The following is a 23,904-nucleotide window of genomic DNA, read 5'->3' as shown; positions in this document are numbered from 1 at the left end:
TGCCCACTTCATCATGTCTGACATTTCAGTAATTCTCACAATATTTCAAATCTCTTCATTGTATCTGTTACGGTGATCAGTGATCTTTGATGCTACTGTTGTAATTATTTTGGGGGTCCATGGTCTGTCTGTATAAGAGAGCAAACTTAAAAAACGTGTGTATTCTGACTGCTTCACCAACCTCCTGTTCCCTCATTTCCCTTTTTTCAGGCCTCCTTATTCCCTGAGACACAACAATATTGAAATTGGGCCTAATTAATAGCCCTACAGAGGCCTCTAAGTGTTCAAATGAAAGAGTCCCATGTCTCTCACTTTAAATCAGAAGCTAGAAATGATTAAGCTTAGTAAGGAAGGCATGTCAAAAGCCAAGACAGGCTGAAAGCTAGATCTCTTGTGCCAAACAGCTATGTTGTGAATGCAAAGGAAAAGTTCTTGAAAATAATGAAAAATGCTACTCCAGTGAACACATAAATGATTTAAAAAGCACAACAGCCTTATTGCTGATATGGAGAAAGCTTTAGTAGTCTAGATAGATGAAACCAGCCACATTACCTTAAGTCAAAGCCTTACCCAGAACAAGGCTCTTATCTCTTTAATTCTATGATGGTTGAGAGAAGTGAGGAAGCTGCAGAAGGAAAGTTGAAAGCTAGCAGAGGTTGGCTCATGAGGTGTAAAAAGCTGTCTCTGTAACATAAAAGTGTAGAGAAAGCAACAAGTTATCCAGAAGATCTAGCTAAGGTAATCTGTGAAGATGGCTACACTAAACAGATTTCCAATAGAGATGAAACAGAATCCTGTTGGAAGAAGATGCCATCTAGGATTTTCACAACTAGAGAGAAGCCAGTGCCTGGCTTCAAAGCTTGGGAAGGACAGGCTGACTCTCTCATTAGGGGCTAATGCAGCTGGGGACTTTCAGTTGAAGCCAGTGTTAATTTACCATTCCAAAAATCCTAGGCCTCTTAAGAATTATGCTAAATCTACTCTTCCTGTGCTCTGTAAATGAACAACAAAGCCTGCACAGCACCACATCTGTTTACAGCATGGTTTACAGATTGTTTTAAGCCCACTATTGAGACCTACTGCGCAGAAAAACAGATTGCTTTCAAATTATTACTGCCCATTGACATTGTACCTGGTCATCCAAGAGCTCTGATGGAGATATACAAGGAGATTAACGTTTTCATGCACAGTAACACAACATCCATTCTGCAGCCAATAGCTCAAGGAGTAATTTTGACTTTCAAGTCTTATTTAAGAAAAACATTTTGGGCCGGGCGCGGTGGCTCAAGCCTGTAATCCCAGCACTTTGGGAGGCCGAGATGGGCGGATCACGAGGTCAGAAGATCGAGAGACGATCCCGGCTAACACGGTGAAACCCCGTCTCTACTAAAAAAATACAAAAAAATAGCCGGGTGAGGTGGCGGGCACCTGTAGTCCCAGCTACTCGGGAGGCTGAGGCAGGAGAATGGCGTAAACCCGGGAGGCGGAGCTTGCAGTGAGCTGAGATCTGGCCACTGCACTCCAGCCTGGGTGACAGAGCAAGACTCCGTCTCAAAAAAAAAAAAAAAAAAAAGAAATACATTTTGTAAGGCTGCTATGGATAGTGATTCCTCTGATGGATTTGGGCCAAGTCAACTGAAAACTGGGATGGATTCACTATTCTAGATGCCATTAAAAACACTTGTGATTCATGGGAAGAAGAAAAATATCAATATTTTTTTTTTTCTTTTTGAGACGGGATCTCATTCTGTCACCCAGGCTGGAGTACAGTGGCATGATCTCGGCTCACTGCAACCTCCACCTCACGGGTTCAAGCAATTCTCCTGCCTCAGCCTCCCAAATAGCTGGGATTACAGGCACACACCACCATGCCCAACTAATTTTTGTATTTTTATTAGAGACAGAATTTCACCATGTTGGCCAGGCTGGTCTCAAACTCCTGACCTCAGGTGATCCACCCACCTAGGCCTCCCAAAGTGCTGGGATTACAGATGTGAGCCGCCACGCCCAGCCAAAATATCAACATTAACAGGAGTTTGGCTTAGAATCCTTTCTACTTTCACCTTTAAGTCTAATTTCTACTTTCACCTTCAAGTCTAGCCTCTGGTTGTTTAAAATAAACATCTTGTGTGAAATAGGCCAGGCGCGGTGGCTCAGGCCTGTAATCCCAGCACTTTGGGAGGCCAAGGCAGGCGGATCATGAGGTCAGGAGATTGAGACCATCCTGGCTAACACAGTGAAACCTCGTCTCTACTAAAAATACAAAAAAAATTAGCCGGGCGTGGTGGCGGGCACCTGTAGTCCCAGCTACTCGGGAGGCTGAGGTAGGAGAATGGCGTGAGCCTGGGAGGTGGAGCTTACAGTGAGCTGAGATTGCACCACTGCACTCCAGCCTGGGTGACAGAGCAAGATTCTGTCTCCAAAAAAAAAAAAAAAAAAAGAAAAGACAAAAAATAGAGTGAAAAAAAAAAAAAAACCCAGGGTTTTTAAGTTGATTCCAATCCTCATGGATGACTTTGAGGGGTTCGAGACCCATGGAGGAAGTAGCTGGAGATGTCGTGAAAACTAGCAAAAGAACTAAAAAGTGGAGCCTGAAGATGTGACTGAAATGCTGCAATCTCATAATAAAACTTGAATAAGGAGTTGCTTCTTATGGATGAGCAAAAGAAAGTATTTCTTTTGGCCAGGCGTGGTGGCTCACGCCTGTAATCCCAGCACTTTGGGAGGCCAAGGCAGGCGGATCACCTGAGGTCAGGAGTTTGAGACTACCCTGGCCAACATGGTGAAACCCCGTCTCTACTAAAAATACAAACATTAGTCAGGTGTGGTGGTGTGCACCTGTAGTCCCAGCTACTTGGGAGGCTGAGGTAAGAGAATCTCTTGAACCTGGAGGTAGAGGTTACAGTGAGCCAAGATCGCACCACTGCATTCCAGCCTGGGTGACAGAGCAAGACTCCGTCTCAAAAAAAAAAAAAAAAAAATTGTTTTCCTCACTCTCATCCAGGCTGGATCACAGCAGCTGGATCACAGCAGCATGATCACGGCTCACTGCAGCCTCGACGTCCTGGGCTCAAGTGATCCTCTCACCTCAGCACCTCAAGTAGCTGGGACTATTGGCATACACTACCATGCTTTTTTTTTTTTTTTTTTTTTGTAGGGCCAAGGTCTCCCTATGTTGCCCAGCCTGGTCTTGGACTCCTGGGCTCAAGCAGCCCTCCAGCCTTGGCCTCCCAAAGTGCTGGGATTACTGGCAGAAACAGATGAAATCTACTCCAGATAAAGATGCTACAAACATTGTTGAAATAACAGAGAGGTTTGAGATTTTGAAGTAAGTTATACTGCGGATAAAATACTGTCAAACAGCATCACATGCTACAGAGAACTCTTTCGTGAAAGGAAGAGTCAATCGATACAGCAACTTCATTGTTGTCTTTAAGAAATTGCCATAGCTACCCCAACCTTCTGCAGCCACCAACCCTGATCAGTTGTCAGCTATCGATGTTGAAGCAAACCATCCACTAGCAAAAAGATTATGACTCAGAGCTGATAGTTGGCATGCTTTAAGCAATAAAGCATTCCTTAAAGCATGTACATTGTGTTTTAGACATAATGCTATTGCACACTTAGTACAGTATCACATAAACACAACTTGTATATGCACAAAAAATTCATGACTTGCTTTATTGCAGTGGTCTGGAACTGTTGGATGGAAGGAATTTTATCTAGAGCCTGGTGAACAGCTTCCCAGGTGTGCATCTAGGGCCTCCTAGGGATCATCAAGTTTTAGGAAATAGATTTCCTTCTTCCACAGGCACGGAGAAGGAAATTTTGCACTGGCCTTTGGGGAGCTGAAGAAGAGCTGGGGGGAGGCTTGTTCTGACATAAAATAGTGACTCTCTCCCTGCTTGAGATGTTCCACAGAAGGCTGTTTCTGGTTCACTTGCCCCTCCAGGTCCATTCCCTCCCCTTCATTCTGCTCACTGCCAGACAGACTGTGCTGGGAGTGCTGCATCGGCAGGCTCCAGGCCCTTTGAGGCTCAAGGTGTTCATTCCCTGGCTCCTTCCCTGCCATGTCTGTTTTCCTTCTTCCCTCCTTCCCATCCCAGCAACCACCCTCCTCCTTCCACCAGACCTGGGAACCATCATCCCAACCACACTCACCCTGTGGTTCTATTACACGTATCAGTAGTTCTCAACCCCACCTGCACCTGGAATTACCCGGGAGCTCCCACCCCCATTGGTTGATTTAATAGGTCTAGGGTGTGCCCTAAGCATTGAGAATTTTAAAAGCCCCACAGTTGATTCTAATGTGCAGCCACTACCCTGCCCAATACGATCCCCAACCAGGCAGCTGGGGCCTCTGCACTGGCTCCTGCACATTAGGAGGGCCAATCCTTTGGCATTCCTGCCCTGCGCCTCTTCATGGGGAAGGAGTTTGAAGGATCAAGGGGGCAGACACTGTCCCAGAACCTTTGTTCCCCTTATAAACCATTACCTAGGCTCCCAGAACCTCAGGACCTCCAGCCCTTCCACAGCTTTGTCCTCCAGACAGATCCCTTCAGCCTGAGAAGTGACTGAGGCGTGGCTCAGTAAGAGGGTGGGAGGATGCTGGAGGGGATGTGCTGCAGGAGGGCTTTCTGTGTTCTTGCCATGGGCCCTGCAAATACTGGGGAGGGCTTGTCCCTGTATCTACACCCTTATAATAAATCCTTGAATTTACTCATTTCAAGTGTGCAGCAGTTTCCTTTCAAGACCCTGCACAGAGCAGACTTAGAAATCTGAGGGGCCTAAAGCCAAGACTACTGGCCATGGAAAAGCAAAAGTTCACATGAGAGGTCCCAGCTTAGGCACTGGGGCAGCCAAGTCATCTCTGCTTAGGAGAGAAAATAAGGGCTGGTATAGAAAGGGAATTGCTCAAGACAGGCCACACACCCTGCAGCAGAATCATGCTGGGTTGTCTGTATAGGGGAGGATTGGTGAGGAAGGGCAGAGTGAAGGCCAACAGTTTGGTCCCAGAACAGGGAAGGCTGGGTGGGCCAGGCCTGGCTCCAACCCTACCCTTGAACCAGACTGCAAACACTCAAGTTATGCAAACAGATTAACCTCACAATGGAGAGGGAACAGATACAATTAAATACAACCTTGCTTTCCATTTTACTCATGTTTAGCAATTAATTTATTTTTTATTTAACTAATTGATTTTTAGTTTTTTAAGAACTTTATCAACATCTTCATATTTTTTGAGACAGGGTCACCCAAGCTGCAATGCACTGATGCAATCATGGCTCACTGCAGCCTCGACTTCCTAGGCTCAAGCTGTCCTCCTGTGTCAGCCTCCTGAATAGCAAGGGCTACAGGTGTGTGCCACCCACCACGCCCTGCTAATTTATTTTTTGTACAACGACAGGGTCTCACTTTGCTACCCAGCCTGGTCTGAGCTTAATTATTTTTCCACCTCAGCCTCCCAAAGTGCTGGGATTACAGGCATGAGCCACCATGCCGAGCCCTTCATACTTCTTAATAAACAGACCTGTGACTTCAGTACCAGTATGTGAAGGAAAAGTCCACCTTAATTCAAAAAGAACGAGAGGGGGGTCCCAAAAGGAGTTTGTTCTGAGGCCTGTTCTCTGCTCACTGAAGGACACTTGGATGATGGGGCCTCTGGGAGAAAGGGTGAAATGTTTTGTTCTGCCTTTCAGATAGAGGAACATCACCTCTTACATGGGCTGCTGCCGCATAGGGACTGCCATCTCTGCTTCCATTGCAGTTCTTCCCCGACACTGGCTCTGCTCCCCTAAAACTGTAAGGTCAAAGCAACCACCTAGAATGGTGAAGCTACTTACTGTGCTTTTCCTTACATCAGTTTGGTATAAATGCACTGGATGTTACCCAAGGGTTTATAACCACCAAAGTTTGCTCTTCCCATGAGGTTGTGCAAACATCAGCTATGGCCACAAATGATAGGCAGGAATGACATGTATGTCAGTTGAGACTGCACATCTCCCACACAGGTACCTTGATCAGCTCACAAAAATTAAAATACTAGCTTATTTGAGGAAAAATGAGAAAAAAAAAAGCCATCTGATTCCCAGCCTGGGCAACATGGCAAAACTCCGTCTCCACAAAAAAAAAAAAAAAAAAAAAAAAAACGAAAATTAGCCAGGTATAGTGACATGCAGCTGTAGTTGCAGCTGCTTGGAAGACTGAGGCAGGAAGATCACTTGAGGCCAAGAGGTAGAGGCTGCAATGAGTCGAGATCATGCCACTGCACTCCAGTCTGAGCGAGACAAACCCTGTCTCAAAAAACCAGAAACAGCTGGGCGCAGTGGCTCATGCCTGTAATCCCAGCACTTTGGGAGGCAAAGTGGCCGAGGTGGGTGGATCACAAGGTCAGGAGTTCAAGACCAGCCTGGCCAATATGGTGAAACCCCATCTCTACTAAAAATACAAAAAAAATTTAGCTGTGCGTGGTGGCGCATACCTGTAGTCCCAGCTACTCAGGAGGCTGAGGCAGAAGAATCGCTTGAACCCGGGAGGCTGAAGTTGCAGCAAGCTGAGATCATGCCACCACACTCCAGTCTGTGAGACAGAGCAAGACTCCATCTCAAAACAAACCAACCCCACAAACAATCAGATTCCCCAAGTGCCAGACACTGCACAGTAGAGAATGCATTTAAACGAAGCATACCCGACATACAGCTAGATAACATCAGCTCTCATTGGTTTAGTCGGTGGTGTACAGAAAAGAAGGGCTCGCAGTGCAGGCTAATGTCATGTTTTTGAATCAGGCTGTAGACAGAGGAGGACAAACAGCCAGTCTGCTGAGTGAAGAAAGAATGGAGCTATGGAAAACACCTGGGAACACTCACATAAAAATAGTGTCCCAAGCTGGTCCAAAAAGGTCGGCACGGAGGTACTGACGAGTCCAAGATAGAAGCAGTGACTGGACAAAGCCCAGGAAGGGAACCTCTGGGTCATAACATAACCACCGGCTCAGAGCCTGCTGCTACGGGAGCTACTGGTGCTAAGAGCTGAGGTTACACCAGATGCACAATGAGAAGTACTGAGCAAACCCCACATAGCTGCAGTGGGAGTTTCCGCCAAGGAAGCTCCCATGAGACCAGCTGTGGCCAGAGGACAAGGTCCTCCAAGACTCCTTTTACCTACCTGTCAGGTTTCTCATACTAAACAGAAAATTATGGTATGGCCCAGAGCAGTCAGGTCCTGGAAGCACCCCTCATATTAAAATGGTCACTTGAGAGGAATGCATGCATTTTACAGGGTGTGTTGTGTGAGGCACTGTGGGCAAGGCCCTCTGAGTGCAGTGGGTGGGCAAGCTCCACAGTGGTCCCTCGGTATATCTGCAGATGCTAGTCCCTCATGGAAAATCGCTTAGTATTTGCATATAACCCACGCATAGCTTCCCATTTACTTTAAATCACCTCTAGATTGCTTATACCTAATGCAAACAGTTGTTATGCTTGTATTGTTTAGGGAATAATGACAAGAAAAAGTGTATGTTCACTACAGACACAATATTTTTTTCTGAGCATTTTAAATCTGAGGTTGGTTGAACCTGCGATGCAGAACCTACAGATGGGGAGGGCCAAAGATACAGTGACAGAAAAGAAGGGCATATGGCGGCAGATGTGCAGAGGGCGCTGAAAGGCACCCAGCCAAGCAGGGGCATAGGGTTGGGTTCCAAAAGAGGTATCTCCCAAGCACAGAGCCACCAATGTGCTTTAGGGTTTGAACAGTCCTCTCGTATGGCTGTTTTAACCTGGAGTCATTTGAGAGAGCCTAAAAAAGCAAATGTTAATCTTACCTTGGCCCTTCCTTAGCTTTCAATTTACTCCTTCTTTGGGTCTGGACCATCCACTGGGCAGGGGAGAGGTGAACCACTCCAGGGACAAGAGGGAGCAACTCCCTGACTCCTCTAGTTTCCATGGTTCTGGTTTTTGCTTCAAATGATCAAGTGAGGGCTTCAAGTATGAAGTAGGAGAGAAAAAAACTAAGCCAGGTGTATTGAGTCCCTGAAGAAAAGCTGAGGGGGGAGGTTTTCCCTTTTTTGGTGGGGTCAGGGTGCAGTGGGGACAGGCTAAGGTGCTGGTGCCCACACTGACACGTCTTTTCCTTTCTTGAATTCTGTGATCCTACAGCAATGCAGGAAAGCAGGTAGTGCGGCACTGCCAGAGACATTTTAAAAGTGGGCTGTTTTCACCAGCTTGGCACTAGAGGGCCCTGAAGAACAGCGTCTTTCACCTAAGGAGAAAGCTACACTTGTCTAGAAATGAAGCCCTGGGAGGGGGTATCCTCTGATGCCACCTGCTAATCCTCCACCTTTCATGCAGACAGCACTGGGAACCAGGTCCTGCCACACAGTTCAAAACAGATGATTGGCGATTTCTGAGGGACCCAAGTACTGCATGCCAACTGGGGCTGGGACATACTGTGCCCTCTGCTCTTGATCACTTTAACCCCTCACGCAGTCACAGCTTTGTATCCCACAAGAAAACCAGATCAAGAGTGACCGACTTGTGAAAACCAACCAAGAGAGTTGTTTATCCAGTGTCCACGTTGGGCCAATGTAGAGCCATAGTCAATGTCAGCCATAGCTGACACTTACAGGCAAGTTGTATTCTAGGTCCTTTATGTTCATCTCCTTTAATCCTAATTACGAATCATAACAAACCAATTAAGAAGGCGCTACTGAGATGGCCAGTTTAGAGCAAATATAAGGGCAGTAGGACAAACACTGGAAACCTCAGTCAAGGCGACAATTAGGATTTAAAAGCATTTTCCAATATGCCTCACCTGGGTGAGTCACGAGGAAAAACACTCTTGAAGGAAAAGCTATTCTCAGCCTCCTCTTGATCCCATGTCACAGACAAATCTGATGAGCCTGAAGGCTGCAGCCTACCATGTCACCAAGCACATCAGCCCAGCACAGAGCCTACCCTACAGCCACATACCATCCTTCTCCACAGCCTGCAGCCGACACCGGTCACAAGGCTTTTTGGCGGGTACTCGATTTCAAGCCAGCCTAGTTTTTAGATCTTCCACCCACAGCAGCTTTCTGGGGCCCAACACCTCCCAACCCCACCAGGCACTACAAAGCTACAGGCCTGAATAGATCCTTAGTGACTCCCAAATGACAACGCCTAGATAAGCTGGAAGAATCTCCTAGATAATACGTCACCCGAACAGGAAATACAGTGGTTGTGAACAGACAACAACGGAAGAACTGAAGGGTTGCAAAAATTTAAACTTCAATGTTAAGTGAAGATGGCCTCTTCTCTGACAGAAAAAAACACCTTATCTCCAACAATTCAAAATAATTAAAAAGAATTCTTATGATTCAATTTACAAGAACCTTCTTCAACATTGCATCAAAACAGAAAAAATCTTCGCAAAGCTTGGGTTCCATTTAAGATGCATGTTTTTATTGAAGTTTTAAAAAATTTTGTAACCAGACAGGATAAAGTAGACAAGAATGTTATGAGCTAACTATATAATATTCTCTCAATGTTGTGGATCACTAAAATATAATGAAGGATTGTTTTCTATGCTAATTTTCAGGTTGTCCAGTTAAACCATTATTTGGTATCCTTTGAGCAGGTTAGCCTTTCAACTATTTAGAGTTTCTTCTCAGAAACATTCATATATTATACAGGAAACATTCATAGTTTATTTGGGAAACATTCATATTTTATACAGGATGTACAAATTTAAGACTAGACAATTAAAAAAAACACACACAATTATAGCCGCAACACTATCCTAGCTGCATTGTGATTATGTTGTTCAGTTAGCTGTCCATTATATACAACTGGATTTTAATCGTGCTATTTACAGAGGGGCCAAAGCACTCATCTAAAGGTAAAGGCGCTCAGGTTTAATGTGCACTTTCATAGCCCTATGAAAACACAACCATTATATACACTGTAAACACCACAGGGCATGAAATCCATCTCCAGCCACAAACATCAATCTCACAGGATCAAGCATACGAGGTCTAAGGTGGGGTGCCTGACTTTTCTTTTTAAGAATACTTTTCATCTAAAAGTCCTGCTATTCTTTTCACAGGACACTATTCACTTATTTCAAAGATGGTGCCAGTGCTCAAAACATTTCTCAAACCCCTTTTTGAAGACTACCTGAGAGTGTCTGCAGTGAACTCTTCTGAATGTCCTGGATGGTGGTGAGTCTTCATCCTTGGAGGATGGGTTTGATTTAGGAAAACAGGCAGAGTTATTCACAGGCAACTGAAACAAACTGTGGGATACCACCAGGTTCAAATGTGAGATGCCACTATAAACAACAAGACCAATTTTTTTGTACGGCTCGTAAATTTAGAGTTTATGCCTGAGCAATGCGGTCCTGATGAAGTACAGATTCTTCTAAAGTGATGACTCAGGGGGCTACGCTCATTTGAATGGTGTATCTAGGTGTTTTGCAGTTTTAAAAATCGGTCCTTTCGTTGCCTCTCACATGGACTTTAGTATTCCTCTTCAGCTTCAGTCCCTTTTGCCTTCTTATGGATTGCCCGATTAAAGCTGTGGCAGGCAGGAACCCAGTGATTGTCATGAAGCCCCAGCTTACAGCCAGGGAATCCTTTCTGAGACCGGTGGCAGCACATCCAATACCCTGGCCCATAGGGCAATGCCTGGCAATAGGGCTTGGGGTGCCATCGGCACAGGGACACATCCCCTTTCACATACTTTTTCTTGCACTGTTTGCAAGGATCTTCTCTGTAGCGTGGATCTCGAACCCAGCGAGAATCTGCTGGCCTGATATTGTAGTACTCAATGATAAACTTGAAATAGCAGCAGGTACATTTAAGGGCCACTAAACTCTTGGTGGGAAGTAACCTGAAGATTTTTACCATAATGTGGTGGGGCAGAAAAGCCATGTACTGCTGAGGCTCCAAAAGCTGCTGGATTTTAAACCTGGTCTCCAGGAAGTCATGCGACACCTGCTTCTTCCAACTGGATGCCTCAAGCACTGGTAATGTACTTTCCACAGAAGAGGCTGGCGGCACAAATGGCTCAGCAGACCCACTTTTTTCCTCAGATGCACTGTCACCCCCAGCAGCATCTTCAAGCTGGCTGGCCTCTGAAGCCTCTCTTGTTGTGCTTTCATTCAACTGGGAACAGTCTGACAAGTGCTGACCAGGTGGCAAAAAAAACAACATCCCTGGAAGTGGGTCTTCACAGGAGTTTAAACTGGAAGGCTGGTCTTTCTCTACCTTGGACACAGTGATACTAATGCACAAAGATTCTTTTCTTCTTTGATCAGGATTGTGGCTAGTAAGCGACACAAGCTCTCTGCTCATACAATCAACAGCATCTGTGGGCAATTCAGAGGCTTGGGAATAGGTATGAGAAGAAAAAGGTAACCCAACGAGTTCATCTGTCATTTCCACATCATACCTGTTGCTGTTTTTCATGGCAGTTTGTGAACCCGGCTCTAACTCTGCACTGTCTATGTGGAAACTCACTCCTGCTGGCAATGGGGGGCAGTCCTGAGAAGCACTGTCCCAGGCCTGGTCCTCTTTAGGAGAACAATGATCAGCTCTTGAGGGGCCACAATCCACAGATACAGACCCCACAGGATTCACCTGAGTGTCGGGTGCCTCCAAGGCGCCTTTCTTTGTTTTGCCTTCATCAGCCTGAGTGCTATTTGCAAGCAAAACTCTGCCCACATTTCGACGAAAGCTGTTATTCCTTGAGAGGCTCCCAGGCTCACGCTGGCCCTGCCGCTTCAGGCACTCAGACTCCAACTTGGCTACCATGTCGAGGACACGGACTGGTTCGCTCTGTGGTTCACCAACCTCAAGATTTCCCCTTTCTTCACAAGCTCCTGGGGCAGAACAGGACTCGGTGGCTGCGGGCACACCTCTGGATTGGCCAGAAAACCTCACAATGGCAGGTGAGTTTGTACAGTTTTTTGAACAGCTAGCTAGCAGAGCACTGGCTCTTTGCTCCAAGAAGGCAACCATCTGTATAACTGACAGAGGCCTCCCGGCATAGACTCCATCCCCACTGTCACTCACATAATGCACAGAACAGTGCTCAATGCCACATGCAAAAGGCTCAGGTTGGTAGCACCTGCTGTTAACTTCCTTCATCCTTTCAACCTGTACCTTGGCTTTTCTAAGATCCCCTGATTTTTTCCTTCTCTTAGTAGCTCTCCCATCAATATCCCAGGAACTTTTTATTTTCATAGATCCTATCCTGTTACTACACTGGTGGGCTGCAAAGAATGCAATTTTTTCCTTGGTATTTCCAGGTTTCACAACAGCCCAGATATCAAGTGGTCCTTCTTCTTCGCCCTGGTGGATCGTTGCAGATGGTGCATTCTTTTTGGTTTTAACATTCAAGCTGCTCTCTACAGGACTCTTCCCACTCATACTGCACAGAACATTTGGAGAAAGGATCCCAAACGGCTTTCGAGATGATGCTTTACCAAGAGAGGCTGAAGGAAAGACACTTGGTGTTACGTGGCTAGCTTTGCATGTTTCATCATTTACAGCCTTTTGGTGGTTCATAGGAGTTCTCTGCGTTTCCCTGCTGACTTCCGGGGGGTGCTCTTTCTTCTGGAGCTTCCAATATGGCTTTAGGTGCATAACAAAGCCCCTATAGGAAAGAAATACACATTTGATTCAGAAACCAATTTTGTTTTTAGAAAAAATGTTTTTAAATTTAAGCTCAGATGGTTCTAGCAACTAAGAAGAACATTTTCTACCAGTTCACTAAATCTTTACCAACTCTCTCATGATAGCTAGTTTTTACTGCACGTATCAAGAATAACAAAAAGCAAAATATAACCAGTTTATATGGTGTGTAGTACTTTTTTTTTTTTTACCGAAAATAAATCGGTTTTGACTGAAGAACTTCAGAAACTGACATCAGTTAACATTTGGTAAACTTAACCTTTTAAATTAAAAAAAAAATCTGAACTTCCTGAAGACACCTAAGTTTTAGGCATAGAAGAAAGGAAAGTATAAAAAGAACTCCTCCATGATCCCTGTTAGGTTTTTAAACACTCTTTCTAGATCATCACAATTAGCATTTTATTAGTTGCAAATAGCCCATCAAAATTATTGCTTCCTGGCCAGGCATGGTGGCTCACGCCTGTAATCCCAGCACTCTGGGAGGACAAGCAGGCGTATCACCTGGGTCCAGGAGTTCAAGACCAGCCTGGCCAACATGGTAAAACCCTGTCTTTACTAGAAGTACAAAAATTAGCCGGGCGTGGTGGGGCGCCTGTAATCCCAAATACTCGAGAAGCTGAGGCACAAGAACTGCTTTAACCCAGGGGCGGGGGCTGCAGCCAAGATCACACGCACCACTGCACTCCAACCTGGGCAACAGAGTGAGACTTTGTCTCAAAAAAAAAAAAGAAAATTATTGCTTCCTAAACTATTCCCATACCACTGAGTACTGAATATTTAGATGTTTATAATTTTTCACTTGTTTCCTTGTGTACTTTGCCCATCTATTAGTCTTGATTTTCTAAATAATTTATGTGTAGAAACATTTAACTGTCAAATTTCCTGTAACCATCTTAAATATAGACCCTACAGTACTTATTAATTCTAAAACCATTTTGAACTAGTTCAGAAAGATGGTGCCTTATTTTGGTCCTTGGCCAGGGCTAGAGATGGGAGCTATTTCAGAAATAAGACAAAAAGATGATTACTGCAGAGACTAGTGTTCTAGTCCCTGCCACATCACTGATTATCTAGACAGGGTGATTTTACCTTGGGCAAGTCACTTCCTCTCTCGGCCTCAGTTGAAACGTTAACTGAGGGGTTGAAATACTAGATAACCTAATGAACTGGTCAAATGTACGATTTACATAAAATAGCACACAGATACACAAAACACCCTGGACGGAAGAAAGAGTATTTTCTAGGGATGCCTGGACTCCTGCAAAATAAACTTAGAAACTAAAATAAAGATCTGCAGTCCCAGTTTGGTGGGAGTGAGGCAACAGCACCTACAGGTCTAAGCACGTGAAGTTTCACCTGCTCTTGCTCACTGGGACAGCAGCTGAACACATACATCTCAGAGAGCTCAGTTTATTCATCCTCTGCTCCACATTTACCGGGTGCCAGCCATATGGCAGCCTCTGTGGTAACTGATTTCAGGTTATCAGTTTTAATCACCAAGAATGAAAGTGATCGTCTAGAACAAGTTTACCTTTCACTTCAACTTTTAAATCCTACGTTCTAGTCTCAGATAAAAGAATAATTATGGATACTGTTATCTTCTAGCCAGATAAAGAGAAATTTTGCATTTAAAGCATACAAAAGTGTTTTTTAAAAGATACTCCTGAAACAGGAGCCAGGCATGGTGGCTCACACCTATAGTCCCAGTGCTTTGGGAGGCATAGGTAGGAGGACCCTTTGAGGCCAGGAGTTTGGGACCAAGTTTATTCCTGGTGATTAAAACTGATATGTGAAAACAGTTACCATAGAGGCAGCCATATGGCAGGCACTCAGTAAATGCGGAGCAAACAAGGATGAATATACTGAGCTGTCCAAGATGTACGCTTCAACTAGGAAAGCCTGGACAACATGGCAAGACCTCATATCTAAAGAAAAAAATGTTTTTAATTAGCCAGGTGTGATGGCACGTGCCTGTAGTCTTAGCGAATAGGGTGGCTGAGGCAGAAGGATCGCTTGAGCCCAGGAGTTTAAGGTTACAGTAAGCTATGATCACGCCACTATACTCTAGCCTGGGCAATACAGCAAGACCCTGTCTCCAAAAACAACAAAAAAACAAACCCAACTAAACAACCAAACAAAACCTTTGAAATAGATATTATCAAGGTCTTTCTGATCTTTGGCAATTTATAGTCTAATCATCTGTAGAGATCTTCCCCCTTTCTGCACTGTGACAGTTTTAATAGCTTTCTATTATTATACTGTATAGTCTTACAAATACAGCCACCCAGAATTCAAGAACAGATGACATATAAATGAATAAAAGAGGCACACCTAGTGCTATCTCTCTGTGCCAACTATTTTCTGGGTTTTCATATCCGTTCAACCCCATTCCTAAACGAAATGAAATGGAAGTGTCAAAAAACCCAATAAATTCTCACATAATGATCTCATTACACAGTATCTATGAACAAATTTAATTTAAACTTTAGCAGTATGTGTGCCATTTTGCATTGCACAATATGTTCTCTTCTACTTCTTCCCCCATGTATTATTTTAGGTGCTATTATTGACAGACAGGGACATTAAAAAGAAACTAATGTAATTACAGAAGGCTTTTATTTGCATTCGAGCTTTAAAGTCAGCTCAACTAACACTATGTGTACAAGATTTCAGCGAGATTAAAATAGGAGATGATCCCAGGGAACAGATGTGAGGGAAGGAAAATAGCCAATAAGGACACACAAGGTGACTGCTGGAAAGTGCGGTGATCCTGTGAGACCCCTGAAAGAAGCAGGACATTTAGGCACCAGCTCCAATCCCTCACTGGTTGAAGGTTGCCTGAGGTTAGCCTTTCCCCCTTATGTGCTGGGTTTGAAAGCCCTGAGGCAGAAAATAGAAAGCTGTTGGCAAGATGTAGAGAAACTACAAAAATCTAAGTTTTGTTTGAAACCAGTGATGGCCTGAGAGGATATAATGCAGGAAGCAAAGGGCATCTGCTGCAAAAATCCATAAAGCAAAAACTTTAAATCTCTAACACATTACAACAGATGGTGGCACTTTCCCACCCCCAAGTCACCCCCACACACAAAGACAGGCATGGGTGGGGTAAAGCTCCAGCTACGTTTCCATGGTTGCCTACCTCTTCATCACAATTGTATTTTAAACTATTGCTATAATAAAGTCCTGCTCTCTTGCAATAAAATAAAATGCAGGTTTATAGCACCTACACATCAATGTTCCCTAGATTCTCAGAAAGGCCCTTAAAAGAAATTAAGATCCCCTAGGCCCATTAAATCACAATTTCTCAGACTGGGCCCAGAATCTGTTTTTAATGTTAGGTTGAAATTGAAAGGGACTTTAGAGGTCACGTGTTAGATCTAATGTAAAAGTGGGATTCTAGATGTGAACTTAGGTGCTGGGCTACTAACAGGGGTTAAGGTGGAACTGCCCAACAAAAAATCAAGCAGACAGTCCATACTGAAGCATCTTATCGAAGGGCTGGGTAAAAACAAGGGGAGGGAGAGCATTAGGACAAATACCTAATGCATGCGGGGCTTAAAACCTAAATGACAGGTTGACAGATGCAGCAAACCACCACGGCACATGTATACCTATGTAACAAACGTGCACATTCTGCACAGGTAACCCAGAACTTTAAGTTAAAAAAAAAAAAAAAAAGAAAAAAAAAAACCACAAGAAGTCAAAAGTTCATGGTGGAGGGGTGACTAGAAGCTGAGAGGGTGAGCACCAACGACAGCGACTCTCTCACTAAGCTTGGTTATGAAGGACAGTCTCAACATACCTGTCACCTTAAATCCTTTCCAGGTCTACAGGGAGATATAACAGTGAACCAGGTATAATTTGAGCAACTTTATTCCAGTAAAGGCCCAAATCCTGTATTCAATAATTCCACTATTCCTTTTAGACTCTAAGTTCAGCTTAAAAAAGAAAACTCTCACCTAAATAGAGTATACACTCCCCAAAATGAAGCCATAAAAGACAACTAAACTTTCCTTTTAAAAAAATGTAGTTGGATAAATCCCAACACTTCAAGAGTCATACTAACTCTTGTCCACAGAGGGGTAAACCTGATGACAAATCGAATGACAATATGTGGTCAGAATAGGGGAAAGGACGAGATTTCTCTTACTGCTAATAGGAAGCCATAATATCAAAGGCAGATGCCGGTTTTCTAACTTGTTAGTCTTCAGCCTTGCTTATCAAAACAAGTTAGAAGATAAGGCAGTTCATGTGTCTTTCTGCTTCAGTAAAGGCACAGGAATGCTAATTCCAAAAAGGAGTCACTTATTAGCATAACAGCCACTCTTTATTTATAAAAATCGGAGGAATAATGGCTGGGGGCAGTGGCTCATGCTAGTAATACCAGCACTTTGGGAGGTGGAGGCGGGCGGATCACGAGGTCAGGAGTTCGAGACCAGCCTGGCCAACATGATGAAACCCCATCTCTACTAAAAATACAAAAATTAGCCGGGTGTGGTGGTGGGCGCCTGTAATTCCAGCTACTCAGGAGGCTAAGGCAGGAGAATTGCCTGAATGCGGGAGGCGGAGGTTGCAGTGAGCTGAGACCACATCACTGTACACTGGCTCTGGGTGACAGAGCAAGATTCCGTCTCGTGGGACCAAAAAAAAAAAAAAAATTGGAGGAATAAAAATAGAGTAGTATACAAAGGCCCCTTCTCATTATATAATACCTTTAGAGAGGAAAAAAGTATACAGTAAGGAAATTCATCATTTGTTTCTTAAAAACTGTAGAAGCTTCCAGAGACCATCTTATGACAGCCTTCTTCACTGGACCATTGTACAAATAATTAGCAACTCGGCAAAGTGCTGCAGATATATATAATGAAATCCTTGTTTTCAAAAATGAGGAAGCACAAATAAAGTGACTTCTGAAGCCCCACAGCTAGGCAGTGGTAAAATTAAGATTAGAATTAGATAGGAAATACAGTCTCCTGGATCTATATTTTCCCCACTATGAAGGACGATACATCAAAAACCTATGATAAATTATGACACAAATAAAATTAAATAATTCTGACGGCATCTATTCCAAGAACTTTTATCTTTCAAATTAGGTCAGTTTTTCATAAGTGCCACATAAAACTACTACACAGAGCTGTGATGCATTAAGGCAGACAGATCACATAAACCATACTAATATAAAAGCATACAAAGGCTGTTTTGATGGCTATTAAATTGGAAAAAATGCCAAGAGCAGGAGGGTGTGAATATAGGCAGAGGCACAAGAAAAGACGTCCCCCTCCATATGTCTCTAAGCACTGACAGAAAGAATGCATCCAACTCCCACAGCATGCCTGTTTTAAAAAAGAAAAAAAGGGGGAAAAAACCCTGTAAGTCAGAAAATGCAGTATTTCTCAAATTAACTTTCAAAATATTGGGGGATGGCTTTTTTGGGGAGGCAATCCACTCCTTTTCTTTTTAGGGAATATTCTCTAAAACCAACTCAAGGAACTTCTAAATTTGCCTTACGAGGATTGGGTGGTTAGGGTTAGTGGTGCACGACAGAAAAATCCTTTATTGTCTGTTAATGGATACTAAGTAATAAAGAGAATGGCCTTTGGAAACACATGTATGGTTTTCAAAAGCTCATCGCTCATGGTTTCCATCTTAGAATTCACAATGGTATTTAAATACAGCACCTACCTGCTTCAAAGTTATCTATAATATTGACCAAATGAAGCTAACTTCCAGAAAGTAGAGTAGATAAGCTTAATGGGACAACCAAGTATCCAAAACATATTAAAAAGGAATATTGACAAGTTGGGAACAACAGCCACTATCCTTTGCTTTTCTATTGTGTTCACAACCAATGCAACACCTAATACTGTTGGACAGTATTACAAAATAGTGAATTAGTAATATTATGCAAATTAACACAGGTCCCCAGCCTGCTTTTGTTGGAGCAGGGAGGGAAGAGAAGGGCCTGGAGGAAAAGAACTTCTGCTTAGGCTGTTGTGAATTATTAAATAACAGTTCAGGATAGAGACAAAATGAAGTATTCATTTTGTTAAACTTAACCATGTCTAAGTTAATCTGTAGTCATTTCCTATTGCTCCTGTGACATAATGCCAAACACCCACAAAACTCCAGCATATCACATTTACTGCTACACAGGCAAATGAAAAGCCTACCACTGGTAAATGCCACTAGAATGAACACCAAAATGCAGATGAAACCTAATAAAAAGTTAAAGTCCAAAAAATTAATACATTTTGAAAAGTACATTGAGAATTACCAGGAAAATTTAATTTCCAAGGATTTTTCAGATATTCAGAGTTCCTGTTAACAACTCTCTTGCATATTTTACCTATTCTAATTATTTTTTTACAGAAAATGAAGGAAAATAAAACTCCTATCCCTTTGCATAGCAAACCACTACTTCCTTGAGTGGGCTGACGCTTGCTTTTACTTTGAAACCAATCATTCTTCCATATGACAAAGATACTTTGCTTGGCCAACTTTAGTAAGGATTCCGAACTTTCTTCTAGGCCCATCTGTGCAGTTCCTTACAAAATCCAGTTTTAGCAAAAGACCCCCTCCCATCTTCAATATCTGATCAAGTTCTTCATTTTCCACCATCTCCCAGGTGATGTCTGATCACCCTGGCTTGTCTTCAGCAAGAATCCTGTTAGATGGGTTTAGCCAGAATCCCCCTTACTCCAAATGCTTCCTCTTAGTAGTTTACCTTCGACTGACCCCTACCCTGTTCATTGCCCATGATGTATTTGGAGTTGAGCCCAAACTCTTTCCTTTGCTGCAAGATCCCGTTGCAGTGGTCCCTATATACTTATCGCCACGGTCCTGAATAGTCTTCTTTGCCCACCTTTAACAAGTATCATTAGTTTTTTCTTTAACATACATTTTTATGTAAACATAAATTTTTAAAAAATATTTTTAAGGCAATAGCAATTTCTGACATCACTTGCATACGCAGTACTTTCAAAGAGTTGATGAGAGCTTTAACATATGCCCTATTTGACCAAAATGTAACTCAAACAAAAGGCTCTCTCTCTTAAGGGATAATATTCAAGATTCCAAGGCTAACCTGGAATCCAGTTCAAAAATCCATTATGTGTCAAATAACATTTGATATGAAAAATAAGAGTACAGCTACTAATTCTAGAGTATAAATGCAACCTGACACTGCACATGTCTGCCACCATACACACAAATCCCTGGCTGGACAATGATCTTAGGCCAAGTACCTAACACATGCCACCTGGGCACAGGCTGGCCCATTAACACAGTTATATGTAACTGAATTTTAAAATGGCTTAACCCCGGGGAAAGAAAAAAAATAGGCTAAAATAAAAGTTCAGAGCCAGCCAGGCATGGTAGCTCACATGTGTAATCCCAGCACTTTGGGATACCAAGGCAGGAGGATCACTTGAGCACAAAAGTTCAAGACCAGACTGAGCAATATAGGGAAGTTTCCTATTTATCACCTCCCCCACCCCGACCCCGCCAAAAAAAAAAAAAAAAAAAAAAAAAAAAAGCTGAGCATGGTGGAATGTATTTGTAGTCATATTTGGGAGGTGACCATGGGATTGCTTGAGCCCAGGAGTTAAGAGTTTGCAGTGAGCTACGATCATGCCACTACATTCCAGCTAGGGCTAAATAGAGGGACTTGGTCTCAAAAACAAGCAAACGTTGGTAAAAATTCAGGGTAATAAGTATTAGTGCACCAAGCAAAAGGGTTTGCTTGCAAGCCAGGCACAGTGGCACACCCCTGTACTCCCAGCAACCCGGGAGGCTGAGGTGGAAGGATAACTACAGCCCAGTTGTTTGTGTCCAGCCTGAGTAACACAGCAAGACCCGGTCTCTAAAAATAATAGTTTGTTTATAGCATCAATGTAGACAAAAGAGTTGGCAAGTTAAGACTTCTGTCAGCAATACTGAGTGGGAGTGAAGGGGGTGGGGAATTACTTCAGAAATAGGCCCCATGCTGTTTACCAAAGAAAGCCAAAGTCACTGTCCTGCCTGCCCACCTGCTGAGTAACTGTTCTTCCTTCTACCACATGCCTCTAGGATCTGCTGAACCAAGACTGAAGTAGCAATTTGTGCACTGGCTGGTTAAGGCATACTCTGTTTAGAATTACTACTTGTAAAGAAATGAGATTTATGTTCAACAGAAAACTAAAAAAAATGAGCTTTGGTGCCTGTTTTTGTAGCTTACCAAGGCAAATTTAACTATTGGGGTTAAAAATCAGCATTCCAAGGGGTACTGTGAGAAATAAATCTATACTATAGATCATTGGGCAACAAGAGCCCAAATTGTAATGTTATCTGGTGTATGTGTCTTATCCTTCAAACAAAACTATTCCTTAAGTACACAGAGGGAATCTTCATCTTTTTATATTATTCTGCAGAATCCGACAATACTTGGAATTCCTAAAGCCTTACATCGAGGATAATGGCTTATACAAAGGATACAGAGCACCTAGTTTCAAGGTAAAATTTGGGCCTTTGGAACCAGGTTAGCATAGATCCAGGACTGGGGGAGAGGGGACAGGTGATTAAAGGAGCAGTTACAAGTCCTACAAATTCCTGAATGTCAGTATATATTACTTAATATGGTTATGATCATATTGTACATACAATGTACTTTTTTATCACAAGGAGATATTTTCCATGTTATTACATGGTCTTCAAAACCAATATTGTAAATGTGTAAGTACCAGAGTATATTTAACCATTCTCTCTAAACCTGGACATTATAACATTTTCATGAGTACAGTCTCTTATGCATTTAAGGGTATGTCCTTAGGAAATATTTCCAAAAGTGAAATTCTTGAGTCAGAGTGTATTTTCACAACTGGCTATATCTTGCCCAACCACTCTCCAAAGGGATAATGCTAATTTTCACTGCTACCAGCAAGACAAGCATGCAAGTTTTATGGCAAGGGTTTTGTATCTTAGAGAATTGTTTTTAGGCCTAAGAAAAGAAATCAAGGTAGAGCTAGAGATAAAAAGTACAAATGAGACGAGAATAACTTGTTTTTATTCTAGAATAGTAATAGCTCTAATACCTCTACAATGTTTACTATGTGCCAGGTACTGTTTTAAGCTCAAAATATCCATAAAATCCCAAGAAGTACATACTCTTATCTACAACTGTAGATGAAGAAACTGAATCAGAGATGGGTTAAGGAACTTACAAAGATCAAGGTCACAATACCCATAAAAGAAGTACATACTCACTGGCCGCAGTGGCTCACGCCTGTAATCTTAACACTTTGGAAGGCCGATCATGAGGTGAGGAGATGGAGATCATCCTGGCTAACACAGTGAAACCTCATCTCTACTGAAAATACAAAAAATTAGCCAGGTGTGGTGGCACATGCCTGTAGTCCCAGCTATCTGGGAAACTGAGGCAGGAGAATCGCTTGAATCCAGGAGGTGGAGGTTGCAGTGAGCCCAGACTGTGCCACTGCACTCCAGCCTGGACGACAGAGAGAGACTCCATCTCAAAAAAAAAGTACATACTCTTATCTTCAATTGTAGATGAACAAACTGAATCAGAGGCAAGTTAAGAAACTTGCTAAGATCACACAGCAAGCATATCATGGAGTTGGATATGTGTGCAGTCAGGAGCCAAAACCTATGCTCTTACTACTACACTATGCAATGAGGAAAGGAAATTCTGAAGGGCCCATGGCGGGGTACTCCTCAGCAAGCTTATTCTCAAGTGGCAAGTGGAGTATAAGATGTGTGACTGTGAAAGGAAGCAGAACTGGGGCTTCAGGTTCAATTCTGGATGCCTCAAGTTTGATACCTTACTTAAAATTAATTCATTTGTTTATCAAATATTTAACTTCCCTCTAAGCGTCAGACATTGTGCTAGCCTGTGGCTTCAGCATGAACAAAACTGAGCAATTTCTGCCCTCAAGGCACATTTGAGAGAGATGCATTAATTCCTTAGCCTTTCATTCATTTCCAAATCTGTAATTTTCTAATGTATTGAAATCAACTTAGGAATAAAAGCAACCATCATTAGAAACATTCAAGTTTTATTTTTGGCAAAAAGAGACCTCAAAAATTGAATATGATAGTCTTGAACAGAGGCCTGAGGACAGATGACATCATCAAAGAGTAAGGCTGGTACAACTATACAGAACACCTGGAAGAGAATCTGCACAGATATACTGTTGTGGTGTCAATTTATAATGGATTTACTTACAAAACATTGTTCCATAGAATGAGAAATGCTAGAGAACAGAAGAAAATGACATTAAAATATAACCATAGGCATGAGCCGGGTACAGTGGCTCATGCCTGCAATCCCAGCACTTTGGGAGGCTAAGGTGAGTGAATCCATTGAGTTCAGGAGTTAAGAGACCAGCCTGGGCAACATGGTGAGACCCCATCTCTACTAAAAACACAAAAATTAGCCAGGCATGGTGGTAGACATCTGTGGTCCCAGCTACTCAGGAGGCTAAGGCAAGAGGATCTCGAGTCCAGGAGGTAGAGGTTGCAGTGAGCCAAGATCGTGTCATTGCACTCTAGCCTGGGCGACAGAGTGAGACTGTCTCAAAAAAAGACTGAAGAGACCTATCAACCAAACACACCATATAGGATTCTGAGTCAGACCATAAAATAGTATGTGTGTGTGTGCGCACGTGTGCGTGTACGTATTCTGTATGTGTGGATGCATTTTTTTTTTACACATTTCTGGAAAGTTCTCAAAATGTGTGTATGCATTTTTAAGTCCTCATCTCTTACAGATAACATCCTGAAATATTTTTGGATTAAATGATACAGTATCTGGGATTTCCTGCAAAATAATATGGGAGAAAAGAAATGGATGGGAGTCCTGAGCAAACAAGACTGGCTATGAGATGATCAACTGCTGAAGCTGCATGATGGCTAAGTGGGGGGGTTTCTCACTACTATTTCTGTACATAGCTAAATTTTTCCATAATTGTTGTTTTTAAAAAGGAGAACTAAACAAATGGGAGCATTTGGAAAACACTGTATGAATGAGCCTTAAAATGTTCATTATGCACATACAGTGTAGAGCCACAAACTGTCCGATTTGGAGTTAGGAAACTGGAATTCAGTGGTTCCCTAAGCCAGGCAGCTCTGCCGGGACTGATCTGAAGTCCCTCCCAACTGAGCTCCAGGCTGTCTGATGCAGTCGCTCCTTCCTGGTTCAAACAACGGGCACCAACACAAGTTCTTGCCCT

The 23,904-nt window shown here is 43.0% G+C and overlaps 1 protein-coding gene across 1 annotated transcript in view; it reads right to left on the bottom strand.

The window, feature by feature from the left end:
• Window positions 1-9,421: 9,421 nt before the first annotated feature.
• FBXO34 (F-box protein 34) overlaps window positions 9,422-23,904 on the bottom strand; it is an 82,179-nt gene continuing 67,696 nt past the window's right edge. The window contains exon 2 of the mRNA XM_045396458.1: window positions 9,422-12,638. Within this exon, the coding sequence (XP_045252393.1) occupies window positions 10,499-12,628 (2,130 nt within the window). The 5' untranslated portion in view covers window positions 12,629-12,638 and the 3' untranslated portion in view covers window positions 9,422-10,498. The remainder of the gene's footprint in view (window positions 12,639-23,904) is intronic.

The sequence above is a fragment of the Macaca fascicularis genome, chromosome 7, assembly GCF_037993035.2.
Source record: "Macaca fascicularis isolate 582-1 chromosome 7, T2T-MFA8v1.1".
NCBI classification, from domain to species: domain Eukaryota; kingdom Metazoa; phylum Chordata; class Mammalia; order Primates; family Cercopithecidae; genus Macaca; species Macaca fascicularis.
The sequence above is the reverse complement of the archived record's forward strand: the minus strand, read 5'-3'. Positions and strand labels throughout refer to the sequence as shown.